General features: G+C 42.6%; 1 protein-coding gene across 12 annotated transcripts in view; it reads left to right on the top strand.

Annotated features, from left to right (window-relative positions):
- The first annotated feature begins 1347 nt into the window (after nucleotides 1-1347).
- DGKD (diacylglycerol kinase delta) overlaps nucleotides 1348-19326 on the top strand; it is a 70187-nt gene continuing 52208 nt past the window's right edge. For 3 of the 12 annotated variants that reach the window (XM_083441234.1, XM_083441221.1, XM_083441223.1), the window contains exons 1-2: nucleotides 1518-1705; nucleotides 18049-18159. In XM_083441234.1, the coding sequence (XP_083297360.1) occupies nucleotides 1544-1705; nucleotides 18049-18159 (273 nt within the window). In that variant the 5' untranslated portion in view covers nucleotides 1518-1543. Of the gene's footprint in view, nucleotides 1706-13483; nucleotides 13505-18048; nucleotides 18160-19326 lie in introns of those variants that run through there. The other 9 variants (XM_083441233.1, XM_083441235.1, XM_083441222.1 and 6 more) reach the window with 5 other exon arrangements.

A 19326-nucleotide genomic window follows, 5' to 3' on the forward strand; every position in this document is an offset into this window, starting at 1 on the left:
CTGGGACAACTGATAAGCCCTAGCAGATGCCACCATGTTCCCTTTTTATGTTTGGAGGGAAGGTGAGCAGGTTAATGTACACTAGGGAGCTGCTATAGTTTACACTATAAAAATCTGTCATGGATGCTTTAGTTGAGATTCCTGCATTGTGGGGGGTTGGACTAGATTACCCTTGGGACCCTTCCAAACCCCTGGATCCCAACATGGGGCACACACCTCACAGGGGGGCAATTATATTTTTAAGGGGGTGGTCAATTCAAGAATGAGTTACTAACAGTTAATGGCCTTTTAGGCTTCCTCCAGTTCTCTTTTTGAATAATAAGGATTATATGTCACCTGGGGGGGGTGTCAGGATTTTAGAGATGCTTAGGTGGGGCACGGGCAAAAAAAGGTTGGGAACCACTGCTTCCAACTCTTCAATTCTATGATTCAGGTTTATGTCTCCAATTCAGAAGTTGTGGTATTCATGGTGTGGACCATACAATGCCTGTTGTGTCAAGTGCCCTTTTTTCATGCTGTTTGATGAATCCCATGTACTTTGTGAAATTCCTACACAGAAGGCACTTCTAACCTGCAGCATATGTAATAGCTGCATACACTGCAAAATGAACATGTATTGGTTGTTGGATATAATAATCTACAAGCAGGTTGCCTGCTTTTTCGGTTTTATTTGCTAAAAGATTATGACTTACAAGTTCTGTAATGAGCATATGAACACAGGGTACAGTGCTATGCCTTCATATATCTTACAGAGGAGTTATTGTAACTATGTGTGTACAAGGCAGTGGGACAATGGAGGTGGCCGTGACATGCTCTATACCTGAAACCAAAATGATATGGTATATTTATGAGGTGGCAGATTACAGGTGCAATAACTTCATTTTTAATGCTCCCTTCTATTCGAAACAAAATGCTGCTGTTAGCAAAAGAAAAGAAAACCCAGAACAAATTCTAGTCCGTTTTATCCCCTTTCCCTCATGCGCCAGGTCTTTTTCTAATGTATATTTGTTTTTAATATGAACTGAGTTGTAAAGGCGAGCATGATTTATCACAGGGGGAGATTTTAAGCCAGGGTGAAGTAAATAAATGGGGCGGGGCCTTATCCCCTGAGTCCTCTCACCCCAGATTCAGATCGATGTGCTGCGACGTTCACTGAGGACACGACAATATTTTAACATGGTCAGAAACCCCTCAATACACCCGTCCTGCAAAAGATGGGCGAGTAGGGCGTTTGTGTGTGTGCGCGCACGGGGGGGCGCATTCTTAATTCCCCGCGTGCGAACTAACAGCCTTCCCGAGAGGCTGCATCCCTTTTCCTCCCCCACCCCCTTCGCTTCAAGCCACTTTAGGGGCCTGAGGAGGTCGCCTCAGGACCAGTGCAGAACCGACCCGCCAGAGGGCGGCCACGTCCGCTGCGGACGCCTCTCCGCTCCCCACAGTGAGCTCCCCGCCCGCCCGCGCTCCCTCCTCCCTGGCTGCCGGCTTGCACCGCGGCGCTTGCGGCGCTAGGTGGTGCTGCCCGCCCTGCTCCTCACGGTGCAGCATGGCGGCGGCGGCGGGCTCCTCGCAGCCCCAGGCCGGGGCCACCGCCGCTGCCCCTCCGGTGGCGACTGAGGAGTCGTCGGACAGCGAGCCGGAGCAAGAGCCCGGCTCCCCGCAAAAACTCATCCGCAAGGTCTCCACGTCCGGCCAGATCCGCCAGAAGGTGAGCGCTGTAAGGGTCGGGCCTTCAGGGGAGAGGAGGAGGAGGTGGTTATGCGCTCCCCCCTCCCTCAGCCTTCTTCCCATCCTCCATTTCATTCCCACTCTCTCCTCCCCAGACCAGCCCCGGGTAAACGGCGCTGCCGTGCAGGGCCTGGGCTCTCCAGCAGCCCTTCAGCGCGTTCCCCTAACCCGGCCCTCTCGTCAGCGGCAGGGGTGGCACTTCCATCGCCCTTTGCCCTTCCCCTCATGGTCTATGCCAACCCCCCCCCCCCCATGGCTACTGCGCTTTGCAGGTTTTATTAGGGCCTTCGGCAAAAAAAAAAAAATATGCCCGTGGTGGTGGTGGTGGGGAACCCCTCATCCACCTCTTGCATCCTCCCATCTATCCCAGTTGCTAGGTCTCCCAATGAGGGAGGGCGAGAGGGCACACAGGTGAGCAAGGGCCAAGGCAGCAGCTGGTCCTTGCGCTGCCCTGGCATTTCGTCCACCTGAGTGAGCAAGGTGTGGAGGTGGGGCTGGGGGAGAAGATGCTTCTGCTCCTTCTCCCGAGTGAGCGCACCCTTCTTGAGTGGCGCAGGGGTTGGCAGCGTGCTTTGCGATACCCAGAAGGTGGGAGCCAATAGAGGTGGGTGGCTCTGTGCAGCCACCCCAACCTTCGCTCAGTGTGCTTGACTGCGCTTGCTCTCTGGGTAATGTAGTGGTTGGGATTGGGGCCCAGGATAGTTATGTATTTCATTTACGAATGGCTTCCTGTGGAGGCGGTTTCCCCACACAATAAAAAACCATATACAGAACAGCTGCATATATAAAAAATAGTATAGGCCCAGCCCTTGCTGTCACCCTGAATTGAGGGAGCAGGCAGAGGAGTGTGTGGAGGCAACTGTCCCTGCAAGGAGTCATCATCTCAGCTTTCTTACCCGAGCATGCTGTCTCTCACTCTCTTTCTCAGTGGGTTGTGTGGTGGGCTCAGCTGTAGCCACCCAGAGAGAGCGTGTAAGTAATCCATTTACCTGCACACTATCTCTCTCTGGCGTGGCAGTGATATCCCAAATATCTCTCTCTGTGACGTGGCAGTGATATCCCAAATATATTGCCCAGAGGGGCTACTAGGTAAGCAGGTGAGAGGTGACAAGGCACCATCTCTTTCTCCTTCACTCTCCTTATCTAGGTGGTAAGTTAAGAAGCTGCCATGTCACCCAAAGTTAGTGCATCCAACTTTGGTGCAGCCCATATGCAAAGTGTAAGCAACTAAGTGGAGTTGGTGGCCATCTCTGCTATCTTGCCCTCCACTGGGCAGAGGTGGACTTTAAGAAAGAGTAGAAACAGTGATCAAGGGGAGGCACAATCTTTCTCTGGGCAACATGGTGGTTGTGATTAGGCCTAACAGAGGTATCACTTGGATAGGTGAGCAACTACTGACATTGGTAAGGAGCAATGGTCTCATCTCACCGGGCTGTAAAAGGGCAGGTAAATGAGTTATGTGGAGGTGAGAAGTTATGGTAAGCAGTCATTCCAGAGAGAGAGGGTAAGGGTCTTTGCTGGCAGATAATGAGAAGTGAGTGCTCCTTTCAGGTGGCAGCAACTAATGTGACCTCCACTGTATGCTCACCTAGCATACAATGGATACCTAGTGTTCATCCAGCCTAGCAAACAAGGAAGCTTTGTTCCCTGGTAACTGAGAAGGAAGGAAATGGCAGGGGCTCAGGAGGAATGAAGGAGGGGTGTCACCTCACTCTGCCTTGATGGTAGGTCTAGTCCAGCTCAATTCTATTCTCTCTCTCCCTCTTCTGGGTGGTGAAGTGGAAAGGAACAGCTACTTCAGCTCTGCACCCTCTAGGTATCTTAGGGGTCCACTGCAGCCTAGAAAAAGAGCAGGTGACTGAGCAGAGGTGGCTCCTTCTTGCAACTGTCACATTTTTACTTTAAGACATGAGTGACTCTGGGCAGAGGGGTCTTTGTAGAGGTGGAGAAGATAAGGTGTTTCTGCAAAGAGACAAGGAGGAGGGACTCTACCTATTCAAAGGTGATCCAAACCTCCCAAGGGGGTTTCCTTCTGTCAGAGATGGCAGTTCCTCCTCAGTGAGAGTTGGTCAATTCCCGTGTTCTCTCCCAAAGTGTGTTGGGGCTTTGGCACCTTCCCGACAGCGCTGAGTCCTGATGCTAGCCCCATGTCTTTGTCATACTTTGTATGTGTGCACACACACAGATTCCTCTGCTGCATCAGGATGCTTAGAGCTGCTTAAATGTCCCCACTTAACCCTCCCTAGGCCTTCCTGCAGTGTCCCATACCCATTTTAATTTTACTACCACAAAAACTCTTGTTCCTTAATGAGTTTGGAAATTTAGAAGAGTGTTGCATCTTGTGCTTTGAACTGTGCATCTGCAGTCCTTGCTGTGTATCTCATGAACATTTCCATTATTCTGGCACGGGTTTGATTATTTTGAATGACCAGCAGCAATTCAGCCAGGGAAGCTTTTCCTATTGCTGCATCTGGTTGCCAGGAAAACCTGCAACCACTGAATTTCTACATGTTGCAACATGGTTATGAAGCCATACTAGAAAAAAAAAGAAAAAGAATCTTATTGGAGTTACCCCTGGTATCTCTCAGAAGTCTGCAAATAACGGGTTATGTTTCAAGTTGTGAACCCAGCATTTGAAATCCCTATTGTGCATCCTGGGAGCATTTGCTGCCTACAAAGCTTCTTGGATGCTACTTGTATCTTTGACGCAGTGTTATATGTACTGCAACTATGCAACTATGGTTGCATAGCAATAACAGCAAAAATGAAGGATGAAAAAATCATTGTCTTGTAAAGGTTCATTACATCATACAATGTCGTGTGACATTGAAATGGCTCAGCAATGTGTTTCACATCCAGGAGAAGAAAAACTCAGCTGGTTCACACATAATGCTAAACCAGGAATGGGGAACCTATTTCACTCCAGATGTCGTTGGACTGCAACTCCCATCAGCCCCAACTAGCATGGCCTTTGGTCAGAGGTAATGGAAACTGCAACAGTCCAACAGCATGGTTTAGTGCTGTGTGCATGATTTGGAATTGGCTGGAGTGAAGCCTTGGGCTCGCTCACCCCTCTCCCTCTGCTACATGGATGAACTAAGGACTTGCACAGTGTTCACGTTTCACTTTCCACTAGTATTTCCTTGTTACGCACAAACCATTGATCTTGGTTTCAAACATTGATTTTGGTTTCTGCAGAAACTGATGGGCTCCAGAATAGGAGGAAAGAGGAGGCATGGAAATATGGGTAGTGCCTACTGTAAGAAATGACTGTAGAGGAGGGATGAAAAAGGGTGTGTGCAAAGGGGGAGTTGTAGAAAAAGGAAAGAGGAGTTGGCATAGGTATGGGAGTGAAGATGAAAGCAGGGATACAAAAGGGGCTGCAGAAAAGGAGGGGACGGGGGCTTCATTACTGGGTGAAGGTAAAAGGGTGCTTGGTAGTTAGAATGTGTGGAGGAGGAAGACTCTGGGATAGGGGTTGCAGAGAAGGAGGGTGGAGGAGAAGGCATGGCCATGAGAGGAAAGGTGAAATTTGGTGCAAAATGGGGCTGCAGATTAGAAGTAGAAGGCTGGGATGGTTGCTTGATTAGGCACAATATTCAGCAAATGGAAGTGTATTAGTGAGGGAATGGTGAGCAGAGCCCCGTAGTTAACGTATATTTGGAGAGAACTCTGTGGGGAAACTGTGGGTTTCAACCAATATTAAGTTTCTGAATGACACATTTTTTTCTTTATTAAATTAAGTCTGGAAACAGCCTTAAGTTTAAGATAGAAAAATCACTTCTAATTTCTGCTCCATTGGTCAAACTTATGAATACATAGTATATATAGATAGATAGATAGATAGATTAATCAAACAAGGAAAAAATCAGGAGGAAACCTCATAAAACATGTAGTTAAGCCTACTATTGACATTGTAGTATTAATGCTGAAGTATTTTCTTCTGGGGTACTGATTTAAAGTCACTGGCAGTGACATCATAAACTGTTAATTGATTACTTGCTTTTTACCTCAGGTAGCCAAATTCTTTGTATATGGAGAGCCGCTATCTATACTTTGGTGATTATGACATTTACATTTGGAGAAAATTCCTGAACTTCACCTTGTTTGAAGATGGACATTTGAAATTCTGCTTCCTTAAATGTTTTTATCATATTTAAATAGTACACTTGGAGTGACTCCCTTAGGAATAGGGAAGGATCCAGCAGTCTCAAATTTGGACTCTAAGCATTGGTGTGAGTGAGAAAAACAAATGAGCCTTTCCCAAATTAGAATGTTTTAATTGCAGTAATTAAAGAAATGACATGGATGGATACGTTTTATATTTTGCCATAGTTCATATAAGGCCAAACTCCGTTCTGAATTCCCACTTAATCACTTGCCATGCTTTGCATCATTTCCTACGTCAATGTGGTTGTAAAAAGCCTAAACACTCTGCTTGTGCTATGTGAATATAAACATTTTAAGTACAAGGATTATAAACAGAAATTGTGTATAGCCATTAAGCTTCCATTGCTTTAATCTAACAAAAACCTCTAGCTAAGCAGTACTGGATTCTCAAGATAACAATTTTAGAATTACCAATTGCTCTATTTTGTGACTTGCTATCTTAATTATGTATACATTTCTTCATTTACTTCCGCTCTAGCTTTTGATCACCTTTTCTTTTCCAATGAGAGATGGAAGACAAATGCATTATTAATGTGTATACTGTGCATGTCATTTTGAGGGTTTTCTTCAAAACTGACTTGGGTTGCTTCCATGCTAGAACTCTTTAATGCTGCTGAGGAATTGTGTTTCTGCAATTAGGTGGTAGTGGAAGTAAGGCAGATTCTTCACAGCACTCAGTATAGCATTATGTTATCCAGTATCTTGGCCAAGATACTTCTTTAATGTCTACTCATATCTAAGTTCAGCTAGCTAAGATGCATTACATTGCTAATGGCAAGCTTCATGTTTGCTGGTTCAGACATGTTACTGCTTTCTGGGAAGTGTGATTTGGGGACTAATACTCATTTGTTCCCTGTTTAGTTAGCCCCCACCCCCTGACGGTAATATGTGTTAAATTAATGACTTCTCTTCCATTGTAGCTTTTTATCTTTTCTTTCCATTACAGTAAAGTATTGCTGTTTTATTATAATGAAAAGAAAAGAGTGGGGAATGGTGAGAAACCACTAATTTAATGCACACTTTGGGAGTTGGGAAATTGGCCAAATGGGCAATTCAGCACTATTCCTGCAGCTGCACTGGCCAGGGCAGAAATGGAATGGGCTTGACCCTGCAGACGGGAGCTTTCTGTTTAAAGGAACAGTTACCCTTAAAAGCTCTAATTGCATGTTGCCTGTCCATGATGAACAGGCTGCTGCTGCAAAAAGAAAAAGCCACAAGTCGGGCCTGAAAAAACACTGGGCAACAACACAGAAAACAGTGGAATGTAATAATCTGAGAGTGGTTTGTGAGGATTCCCTGTAAGAAGTGAGTGAAGAAAAGATGGCAATTCCAGGGAAAAGGACAACCCTGATGTTAATTTGAGCTTTATAGCTGCTCAGTCATATAAGGTTGACGATTTAAGATATAGGAAGGTTCAACAGGTCTTGAACAATAAAAGAGAAATATGCACGTGACAGTATGCTTCCAATAAACCACAAGAATATATTCTAAACATATATTTCCACATAGGTACCTTAGGTTTGTTCTTGCTGTTACTCTGAACAATTATTGGCCTTGAGGAGTTTCTGGAATTGTAATAGTTCTCAGCTATGAATTTAGTCTCCTAAATCTTCCAGTGAGTTACAGTTTAAGTGCTCATTGCAATAAATCTCAAGTGCTAAGGCACTGCTTTGCTTGCATTTCAACCATTGGCAAGATGATCTAAAGTATCCTGAAGGCCTGAAACATGGCTAGCCAGAAGATTCTGTTTTTACTTTAGTTTCTTATTCACGCTCACAAAGCAATCAAAGGTTCCTGTTATTTAGCAGTGTGCACTAAAGAACAGGTGGTACCATCCCTAGCTAACAGGACTAGTGGTCAGGGATGATGGGAGTTGTAGTCCCAAGACATCTGGAGGACCGAGTTTGCCTATGCCTGCTCTAGCATATAACATTGCTGCTTAAGATCCTTTTAGACTAAGCCCAGGCCTTGCTTAGTGATGGAAGCAGTAAACTGAAGGCAGACTGGCTGTGTTAAAGAAAACTGTGAATCTGAAGTACAATACTTTAATAACAGAGTTTTGTGTGTGTGAGAGAGACTCAGTAAAAGCATAATATTGCATTATACATTAAAAGCTGTACTGTGCACTATACACTATATATAGTGTACACTATATATAGTGTATAGTGTATATACACTATGCACTATACTATACTATTCCAGCAGACCTGTAGAGAGACACAGGATTTTGGGAGAGGTGTTAGGTGTTATGAAACACTGAATTTTGTAGTACAGCCTGCTTAGTATTACTCATTCTCCTGTCTTTACTGACCTTTGCTGATGCACAAGCTGGGCTGGAGGGAAAAGGATCAGCAAAGACTCAGATTTTCCCAAAGAGAGTTCACTTTACAAGTTGACACCCATGGCTCTCTGTGTTTTCCAGGTTCCAGGAACCAGAGAAGCATTTCTGTGAATTGATATGAATGTTTAGGAACTAATTGTACAAAGTTAGTTATAGACACAACACTGGCTCCATGTTGCTCCTGACTTCCCTTTAGTCATTGGCTGAGTTTACTTATTATTTGGAATATTTACAAACTACTAAACATTACAAAATACCATAGCAAATGTATAATGACAATAAAAATATAACAAAATAAATCAGATACAACACTTCATAATAACATAAAAAGAGCCTACTGAATCATGCCAGTGGCTCATCTCGTCCAGCATCATGTTCTCACAGAGGCCAACCAGATGCCTGTAGGAAATCTGCAAGCAGGATTGGAGCACTAGAGCACTCTCTCTGCTTGTGGTTTCCAGCAACTGGTATTCAAAAGCATTTCTGCCTTCACATTTCCCAAAGGTAAATCTGATGCTGCCCACAAGTATTTGGAAAAGCCTCTCAAGAAACCCTGTGGAGGTAGGAAAGATTTTAGCATCAACACAATATATGTTGGAGCTGGTCTAACTTAAATGGGCAATGTGTTGCAGAAGCCAGCTTCCATTGCACTGAGGTTGTCATGTTGTCACACCATGGCTGAGATGCATAGATTTGAGGCCAGGGATCTTCTCCATGCAGATCACGTGTTCTGTAAGTGTGTCTTGGCTGTGGTTCAAAATAGAGGGTAGGATTGTATCCTAAGCATCAATTACCCATCTAGAATGTGGGAATAATGATTACTTCCCTTGCATGGAAAGGTAAATATTATGAAACTTTTAGTGCATTAAAATGTATAAATGAGAAATGTTAATGCAGATTTTTAAATAAAATTAAACCAGTATTAATTATGTTGCGTAATATTTTGCAATCTGCAGTATTTTGCTGCTTTAGAATTCACTGTGTTTTCTGGAGCTTGTGTTGTTTTATTAAGAAGAAGTCTTCTTTACACCATTACTTTGTCCTATTTTTAACAGTTCGGTTTACCTGTAGTTTGCAGTGCAACAGGACGTGGTGAGGACCAGCAGCAATAAAGACCTTAAAAATAGTTGCCAGCTAGCTAAAAATAGAAATGTGAGACAAAGTAGTTCAGACAATATCTTTTATTTAAACTGCTGTATGTGCGTTGTTGACCAGGGCTAATGAAGCAATGACACATTCAGTCATATTTGCTCCAGATTTTCTCAAATGGCTCCTCTTCTGTAGAAGTGTATTTTCAATTCATGATTAGAAAGTGGAAAAAATGACCAGATGCAGGCATAATATGAAACCGTGGTATATGCTAACCATAGTCAAGTATCCATTGTTTGAGCTTCCAGATGTGTAGCAGACAACCCATGGTTGCTTATATGCTTGTTTCCCACTTGTTTCCCACTGGCTCAGCAACCAGCTTCACAAGTTCACTCTTGCCTCCTTGTTGTAGCAGCCTTTTGAGGCAAAGCAATGATCCTAATTGATTTGTTAATAGTATATGAATTCAGACATAACAACAAACCACAGAGGACCTTTTCAGTAGTCCCATTTTCTCCCTTGTTTGTGGAATGCTTCACCTGGTGAGACCCACCTAGTGCAGACTTTGTCATTTTTTCAGCCCCAGGTGAAGATGTTTCTCTACTCCCAGGTGTTTAATGTGCTAATGGTGATTTCCTCATCCATTAACATTATGCATAACATGCACCTGCATTACATGAACCTGCCTTATGTGCAGCTCAATTAATGTTTTCAGGGCACATCACAATCATTTGGAACTTGACATCCTTCAGAATGGATTCACTGACTAGTTTAAAGTGTTTTGGTGCCTCTTCAGAAGGTTATGACACCAACTTGCACACCTGAAAAAGAAATGTGAAAATTTATATATTTAGCATTTATGTTATATAAGAAATAAATGCTATATGTTATATAAGAAATAAATAATGAATGCTTACAGACAGCTCACCCCGTCGTGGGGATTCGCACCACCAACCTTCCTATCAGCAAGTCCTAGGCTCTATGGTTTAGACCACAGTGCCACCTGCGTTCCTACTAACCATGCCCTTACTACCATAAAAAACAAACTAGTAAGGACTTCGGGGACAGTTCATTTCAGTTGAGGAAACAATCCCCTAAAATATTCTTTGATTGCTCAAATGGGCAGTAGACAGTTGTAATATTTTGCTGCTACATGGGTGCTCCAATAAAAATGTACCTAATTTTCTGTTCTTGTGCTTTGCCACTCACTGTAGCACAATTCCATAATTCCAAACTATTTTTAACAACAGCAACAAAAAATTAAAGCCTGCAGCACAGGGCAAGAGGCCTTACAGGATTAGAGCCAGAACCTACACATGTTTATTCAGAAGTAAACACTGCTATTTTTAGTGGAATCTCTCCTTTCTAATCCTAGACATGTGGTTTGGGGAGAACAGAATTCTCATGTTCCTCTTGTTTTGCAGTGTCTCTCCCATTTGAAGTTCTAAGCACCTCAAGACATTTACTTATTTTACAAAATGTGTAATATTGGAATTGTGTTCTTCAGGGAAAGTGACGTGCATTGCAGGACAAGAAATAACTCTGTAACTTAAACTGTAAAGTTTGTGATAGAGAAAGGAGGGATTTTCCCAGCATGCCATTTCACCTACTCCAAGATCAGCTCCTCCCAATGTGGCTCAAAATCCGATTTTTTTCTGACCACAACTGCAGAGAGGTTGCTCTTCTATTTCACTCCTTTACTCAAGGTCAGATTTTTTTTTATAAGAAAAAAGATGAATGAGCACTGGGAAAATGTATATTTATGGAATGATGACTGCATCATGTGGACCCCCTGTTAAATATGAGTTAACAAGCCATAGCAATTGCACAGTAAACGTCGTCTGGAAGCAGACATTATTTATTTTTATGTTCACAAATGGATTCCTCCAAACTCACAAACAACATGGGGTTGGATCCAGGCTTGCATTTCTGTGAACAAAAACAGAAGGGACTGAGCTTTAGTGAAGGCTCCTGCTGGAGGAAGGAGGGAAGACAACTTTCTCTTATAGTCCAAAACTCCACTTCCCATGCTGTTCTTGCCAGAGCATGTTTTCAGGGTTCTGCAGAGAGAAGAGGGAATCTGCAAAAATCATTGCTTCTCCTTCAACGCAGCATCTTGTGGAGTTCTATCCATAACAAGTCTGGACCCTGCTCATAGTGTGCATTCTCATTCCTTAATATGGAAAAAATTATATATGGAAATACAAAAAAAAGCTGCCACCGGATTAATTTCATCTGTAGTACATCTTCCAAGATGTCATCATATCTGAAATCTAATATTTAACTTAACTTTACCCCACTGCAAAAAGGGACATTCTTATCATAATTTTAGTTAAGCTGGGTGGTGGAGAAAAGTGTGTGCTTTTGCATACGGCATCCCAGAAGTGCTTTGTAGTGGCATCCATTCATTCTTGAAGATAAGGCCACTGTGGAATGTGTGTTACTGAGTGCCAGTGCTCAAAGGTACACAGAGCACCCTCAGGTTACAGTGCCTAATACTCCCCCCCACACCTTTCCTGCCCCAAAGCAGGAATACGGGAGTGGAAAGTAATTACTGGTTTGTCCCCGTGTAGATAAGGATCTTCAGGAGCCTTCACCTTGGAGGTGCAGGACAATCCTCAGCCTTCCTTGCACCTTTGGAAATGACAGGGATTGCCACACAACTGCCTGAATGATTCCACCCACTTCTACATCTAGGTGGAAGGCATGCTGCTCACCATGCATGCCAGAGACAGTACTTTTTAACACACTTATTCACAACTTTGGTGTATTCCCAGTTTCATTTTACACATCTGTCACACGTGTTTGAATGGACAGGCTGCTCTTAGAACATGATGGTTTAGATATTAGTACAGTAGTCTTTTTGTTGTTGTTGACTTCAGGGTTAGTGTTTGGCTGGAAAATGAATAGGTTTCAGCTGTCAGTTGGAATACAGAATCTGCTCTCCCTCTTATCACTACAATGTTGCCTCTACGTTGGCTGGACAAGTCCTGCAACTCAACTGGATATTGTTGATAAGATGTGTATAGCCAGTAATATGTACATGGGTCTAAAAAAACCACCAGTTGAATCAGAGCCATCTGACTTGATTAAGTTTAAGTTTATCCTGATGACTCCTGTGCAGATGGCAGAAAGCAGGACCTCATGGACCTGCAATAATGAAATAAAGGAAGCAACCATAAATCCTGAGCATTGTCAGGAAGCGATAGAAAGCACAAATCCCATGCAGCCTCTGTCTTTTGGTTCACATAGGTCACTCAGCTGCCAGCAAGGGGAAAGAAAGCAGTTTGAACAACTCTTTGCAACTACTCATTCCTCTTTTAAGGAGTCATTGCATCCTTTGGGAGGGAAGTGAGGTTATTGAATTCCAAATTAATTCCTGGTAATTGTTTTAACTTTCAGTTGACTGGTACATGCATTTATTCCCAGTAATGATGCAGATAATTAAAATATCATTGCTTCATATGACTGACTGGTTGCTATGGGATTTAAGAATAAATTCCTATAATAAGACAGTTTATTTTTGAGTGAGGAGGCAGAGTAAGATTTCTCCCTTTAGCCATTTGCTTTGGATCACTGTTCACGTAATGATACATGACCAGATGTTGAAGATAGATTCGAAGTTCTTGTAAGGATTGTAAAGGGAGGATAAGGAAAATGTCACGTTGCTTTCAACCGTTACCATTTCATCAGATCTCATATCTCAGAAGCATTCACCAGTATCAAAAGGACTGAGCAATATGCTAGCTGGGAAGTGAACATCAAGCCAAAGAAAAGCAGCAATGCTTGAAAAAGAAAACATGCTATAAAGTCATCTTGATCTTATCTCAAGCCCTTTCCGCCCAAACCCACCAAAGTCTTTACTAAGCTGTCTGCCTATAAATAGAACAGCAGCTCTCTTGCAGAGATGGGCAGCTGTAAACTACAGGCTTTTTCTCTCCCCCAGCAGCATCTGTGTTGTGTGAGAGGCAGCCCAACAACTATGTCAGTTTTTGGTTTTTTTGCTAGCCTTTCATGTTTAAGTTGTGTACCTCTGAGGTTCCTGTAGATAGTCTAATGCAGGAAAATGCATTGGTTTACTTTGGGGAGCAAGAATGTTGGCAGCCTTTTTGGGTGGTGTTGTTTTCTTTGAAAGAGCATTTTTTAAAAGAGATGGAGGAGTGCTCATCATTTGCACAGGTGAGTTTATTCTGTAGGTGTGAATTCAGTCCCTGAATAGACTGGAAACAGGGTTGGGGTATCGGTTCACAAATATATGAATAAAAAGAATAGAATGGGAATTGAGTACAGAGCATCAATCTTACAAACTTGTGCTTAAACTGCAGGTTGATTAAATACAAAATCAAACCAGCAGTCTGCTGGTTGAGCCTGAAATATTTCTTTGATCAGGATCCGTTGGTAGGAAAGTTCCAGAAAACAAGCTAAACTGTATAATTTAGGATCTGTTGTTGCCCTTTTGGGGGCTGATATTTGTTTCTATTTTAGTTCATCAAATCATGAACCATTCAGTTGTACTCCCAGTAGTTCTTCAAACTATTATTCATGTTTACCACACAAACCTTGCCTATATTTAGCCTGTTTTTAAGTCTTTGGACTATTGGATAATAATTTTCAGTTGTTTCTTTAAGAGCCCCAGTGGCATTTATCTTCTTATTCTGCAGATCAAGTTTAGGACTCTTTGCATAATTTCATGAAGCCGCATATTCACAGGGTCTCACCAATAAAAATTCTCAAGATTTCTGCCCAATACGTTTTTCTTTTCTTTTCTGGAAGATATCCATTTTTTCATGGGTGTAGAGTATGAACTAGGAGATGTGTTCAAACCTGCCATGGTAGTATCTCTGTAACTTACCAGATACCTCATGGAACTCACAAAATGGCAGTTCCACTTCCAGTAGCCTATCACTTTCAATTTTTGCCACTTTTTCAGTTCTTTCATTTACTTTCAGCTCATTATCTTTCTAGGAGTAGCAGTTTGAAGGCACAAATTCTCCTGATCACTTAGGACTTTCCCTAATTTTATTTATCGCCTTTGATATTGTAGAGATCTTGTGAAACTCCTCTGCCATGCTGTGACGGATTTGAGGCAGGTATAGGAAAATTAGGTATGGTTAAGCTCAGCTGTTCTTCTGCTTCTTCCCTGTAGTGCATCAATTGGCTCCCTTGCTTGAGTCATATGGAGCTGGGCTCTTTTTGTAGAGCACCTGATCTTTCATTGTGGCATGCCATTATGTGGACTGACTTGTAGGAGGTATTTATGATCCTTTTTGATCCCTTTCAGTTTTCACTGGAGGTAGGAAGATGAGTTTGCTGAGCCAGTGTGGTGTAGTGATTAAGAGCAGTGGACTCGTAATCTGGTGAACTGGGTTTGATTCCCTGCTCCTCTACATGCAGCTGCTGGGTGACCTTGGGCTAGTCACACGTCTTTGAAGTCTCTCAGCCTCACTCACCACACAGAGTGTTTGTTGTTGGGGAGAAAGGGAAAAGGAGATTGTTAGTCGCTTTGAGACTCCTTCGGGTAGTGATAAAGTGGGATATCAAATCCAAACTTCTCTTCTTCTTCAATTCTCGGATTTCTGCTTTGCGAGGTGCTGAAGTATCAATTCCTAAGGCTGTGGGGGATGGAGGCAGAACCTTTCTGTATGGAAACCATGCTTTGATACACTTTATTTATTTACCCCAATTATTTTGCTAAAACATTTTGAGGACTCCAGTGATTTTATTTATTTATACAAAATATATTGTCCACTCTTTGTTAAAATAACCCCAGAGAAGGTTATAATATAAAAGTAAATACATAATACACAAGGGTTGATATCTAACATGAGTTACATTCAAAGTAGAGTCATTGAAATCAGTGAACTTAAATCCATTGATTTCAGCAGAACTGCTCTGAGCATGACTTAGTTGGATATTGCTTTATAAAAGTATAGCATTATATTGAAATACAGTTGTTCAGTAAATCAAGGAGGGCAAGCTGCCCAGCTCATCCAGTTATCCACAGGCTGGATGGATAAATGAGTTGTTAACTGACACTGAAAACCTATTTGGGTTGGTGTGGTACCTTTACCTCTACCTTAGTCAAATATGTGAGAGGAGAGCATTCCACAGTCAAGGTTGAGTGATTCCATCTTTCAGAGATTATTGGTTCTATCTTCCTATATTATTTCAGAATTTACTTGTCTGCAAATTATTTTGTATTTTTCTCTGTAAAGCGTGTGGTAAGTGTGTTGTACCAAACCTTTCCTATTTCCTCACTGTATATCTGTTGAATCTCACTGAAAGTCATAGGAAAACAGTAAAAATTTCTCTCGCAATTTCACTTTATAGTTCAGGTCATTCTGATTTTGAAGAGAGAAGTTCCATGCTAGGCCAAGATGACATGTTTTGGCATATAGCATTTTGCTGATGCGGGACGCGGGTGGCGCTGTGGGTAAAAGCCTCAGCGCCTAGGGCTTGCCGATCGAAAGATTGGCGGTTCGAATCCCCGCGGCGGGGTGCGCTCCCGTTGCTCGGTCCCAGCGCCTGCCAACCTGCACCCCCGGGGGCAAGTAGATAAATAGGGACCGCTTACTAGCGGGAAGGTAAACGGCGTTCCGTGTGCGGCTCTGGCTCGCCAGAGCAGCTTTGTCACGCTGGCCACGTGACCCGGAAGTGTCTTCGGACAGCGCTGGCCTCTTGAGTGAGATGGGCGCACAACCCTAGAGTCTGTCAAGACTGGCCCGTACGGGCAGGGGTACCTTTACCTTTTTATTTTGCTGATGAACAGCAGTTTGGCAAAGGAAAATATGAAAAAGCATAAATAAATCTGCAACTGTTAGGGAGGGCAGGCACTTTAAGTTACGACATCCTATGATTGCAAATAGACATTTGCCTAATAATCTATGGTGAACAGGAATTGCCTCTGACCAGCTAGGAAGGAAAGCTTTTGCAAGCCGGAAAAAAACTTGACTTTTGATTTCTAACAAGTAACTAACAAAGGTTTTGGGGGGCAATCTGAATTTTCAGCAGACTCAGCTACTTCAGCTTTTAATATCTCTTGAAGAATTTTCAAATCACTCAAGTGGGATGTTAAGTTAGTAGGGACTGTATAACAAGGTTATTATTGTATCTTGATTGTCATACTGGCTTCCAGTGAATACATTTAAGAACACTGCTGTGCTCTATATACAGTATGTTGCTTTTGTAGCCTTTGGTTACAGGATGACCTAACAGACAGCTTTATGATATCCCTGCAGCAGTTTCTCCTAATGATGTTTTCCTACATTGAACTACTAGAAGTACTTGTAGATGGTGCTTTCCTTGGAAAAGGGGAGTATTAAACGGAGTATTAAAACCCCATATTATGACACTTGCTACTGGCAGGAGCTATGTATTCGTAGTGAATTAAAGCTCTATCCTTTGCTTTCGTTTTGTAGTCCTTCAGTTATTGTTAAAATTCTGTGTTGGTAGCATTTTAATGTATCTTTTGGTATTTATTACGTTCTTCAGCTGGGTTAACAAATGTGTATCATAAAGAGCAACTAAATGAATGTCAGCTAAACATAGCCTTGTAGCCTGGATATGCATATTATGTGAATGATAGTGTGTGGGGCTAGATGTGGAGCAGTGAGAAAATGTCCAGAACTGTGTGTAGACAGACTTGGCACTTTAGCCTTGGGAAATGGCAGCCAGCCAGCCAGCCAGCCAGCCAGCCAGTAAGCAGTGAGTCAGAGCCAAGAGTATCTGGAAAAAAATACCAAATATAAAAGCTGGAAGGATTATTCCTGTCTTTTTATTACTGCCCTCCACACTCCCTTAAATATGCAGACCATTTCCTGTGGTAGTCAGATGCTGATAGCTTTACAGGAGACAGGCTCCTGTGTGCTCACTTTAGTCAAACAGGTGAGATCAGAGCCGTAATTGGACAGGACAGAGCTCTGACTTCAGACACTGAGGTTTTTCTAAAAATGTTTGCTTCATCAAAGCTTGATAAGATCACCTTGACTGGTTTGAAGAATTGTATCCTTCTCACACCAAGATAATATCTCTCTCACACAGGAAAGGAATCTCTGCACTGTGTGTTTGACTGTTGTTTATTGCACTTGGGTATAGATAAGATCAGCAGCTCAGTTTTATGAATGTGTTGGATATTTCCAGCAGAGGGCAGTCAAACAATAAAGAATATTGATATCAAAGCCAGTACTTTCCTTCTTTTTGTGGTTGGGGAGGGGTAAAATCAGAAAAATTGGCTGTTCATAAAGAAATGCTTCATGTGTGCAGAGGAGGGTGACCAATGTGATCAAAGGTCTGGAAACTAAGCCCTATGAGGAACAGTTGAGGGAGCTGGGTAGCCTGGAAAAGAGGAGACTGAGAGGAGATAGATATCCATCTTAACATATCTAAAGGGCTCTCACATGGCAGATGAAGCAAGTTTGTTTTCTCCTGCTCCAGAGGCTAGGACCCAAACCAGTGGATTCAAGTTACAAGAAAGGGGGTTCCAACTAAACATCAGGAAGAACCTTCTGACGGTAAGAGCTGTTCAACAGTGGAATGGACTCCCTTGTAAGATGGTAGACTCTCTTTCATTGGAGGTTTTTAGGCAGAGGTTGGCTGGCCCTATGTCCTGGATGCTTTACCTGGATCCCTACTTTTCAGGGAGTTGGACAAGATGATGACCCTTGGGGTTCCTTCTGACTCTACAATTCTTTGATTCTATGACTTGATATCTTATTGACTTCTAGACTATTATAAAAGAGGGCATGCTGATGAAACAGACCAGCTCATTTCAGCGCTGGAAGAGACGTTACTTCAAATTGCGAGGACGAACTCTATACTATGCCAAAACAGCAAAGGTATGTGGCTGTCCATGAAATTATGGGAGGGTAATAAGGAATAGGAATCATCCAGTTTGTATGACAAGGGTTACTAGCTACTAAGAGTGTTTACTCTCACAAACCTGCTACTTAGGAGTTCATAATTGTTGCTTTACTTTGGTAAAACTATTAACTATTTTAAAATAGGAACTGGTTATCCCTTACTTAAGTACTGATAGATTGTTTTTCTTTGTGTCCATGAGGGCTAGAAACACAGGAAGCTGCCTTATACAGAGTCAAGTCATTGGACTATCTAGCTTTGTGTTGTCTACACTGACAGGCGGCAGATGAAGTCTCTCTCACACCTACTTGGAGATGTTGGGGATGGAGCCTGGGGCCTTCTGAATGCAAATCAGATGCTTTACCGCTGAGCAGAACATTGATGCCAAAATTATTACAAAGATATGATTAAATAATAAAAACTGGCATCACACTTCTATATGTAGTAGAAGTTCTACATATATTAAAGGGGGCCTATATTGCTAAGAGCAAAAGGAGGCTATATTGCTAAGAGCAAAAGAGCAAAGTTTTTTTCTACATAACATTGGTTGACACTGATCCTAACACCCATAGGATCTGAAAGGATAGGTGTCTCTTGTGGCTGGATAGTGAAAGCACTTGATATACTGTACATGGATTTCACTGAGAAAGTTAGTACTCAACAGAGCCTTAGCCAAAACTATGTATACCAAGTGTGTCCATTACCAAGCCCAAGGATCATTTTGCTGCTTTCTCTCTTGTTTTATTTTCTGCCCCTTGCTTTTATCTTCTCAGCAGAGATCCTCAATAGCAGAGGATTAGGGTGAGGATTAGGATTCAGCCAGAAGGAGATTTTCCCTGCTCCCTCCCTTGGTAGGTCATATTGACTCACCTGTCAAGCACCTGATGTTACTGTTATGTGAGGTCACCTGCTTCTCCTTTGCAGTGTGACTTGAGTTCAAGCCAGGATGCAAGGGAAAAGGTTCATTTGCACATGCAGGTTGGGTTTAAGCCATGTTTACAAAGAAGCCCTGCTTGCAAGTAGGGGTTGCCTGCGTGTTTGGCACCAAGGGCTGCTTGTGTTTGGCACCAAATTTAAAAGGTGTTGAATGCAAACCCTGCTTGCCAACAAACTGTCAGGAGCACATTTGAAGGCTCCCCATTGGT

This window comes from Podarcis tiliguerta (assembly GCF_965153285.1).
Source record: "Podarcis tiliguerta genome assembly, chromosome: 5".
Lineage (NCBI taxonomy): Eukaryota > Metazoa > Chordata > Lepidosauria > Squamata > Lacertidae > Podarcis > Podarcis tiliguerta.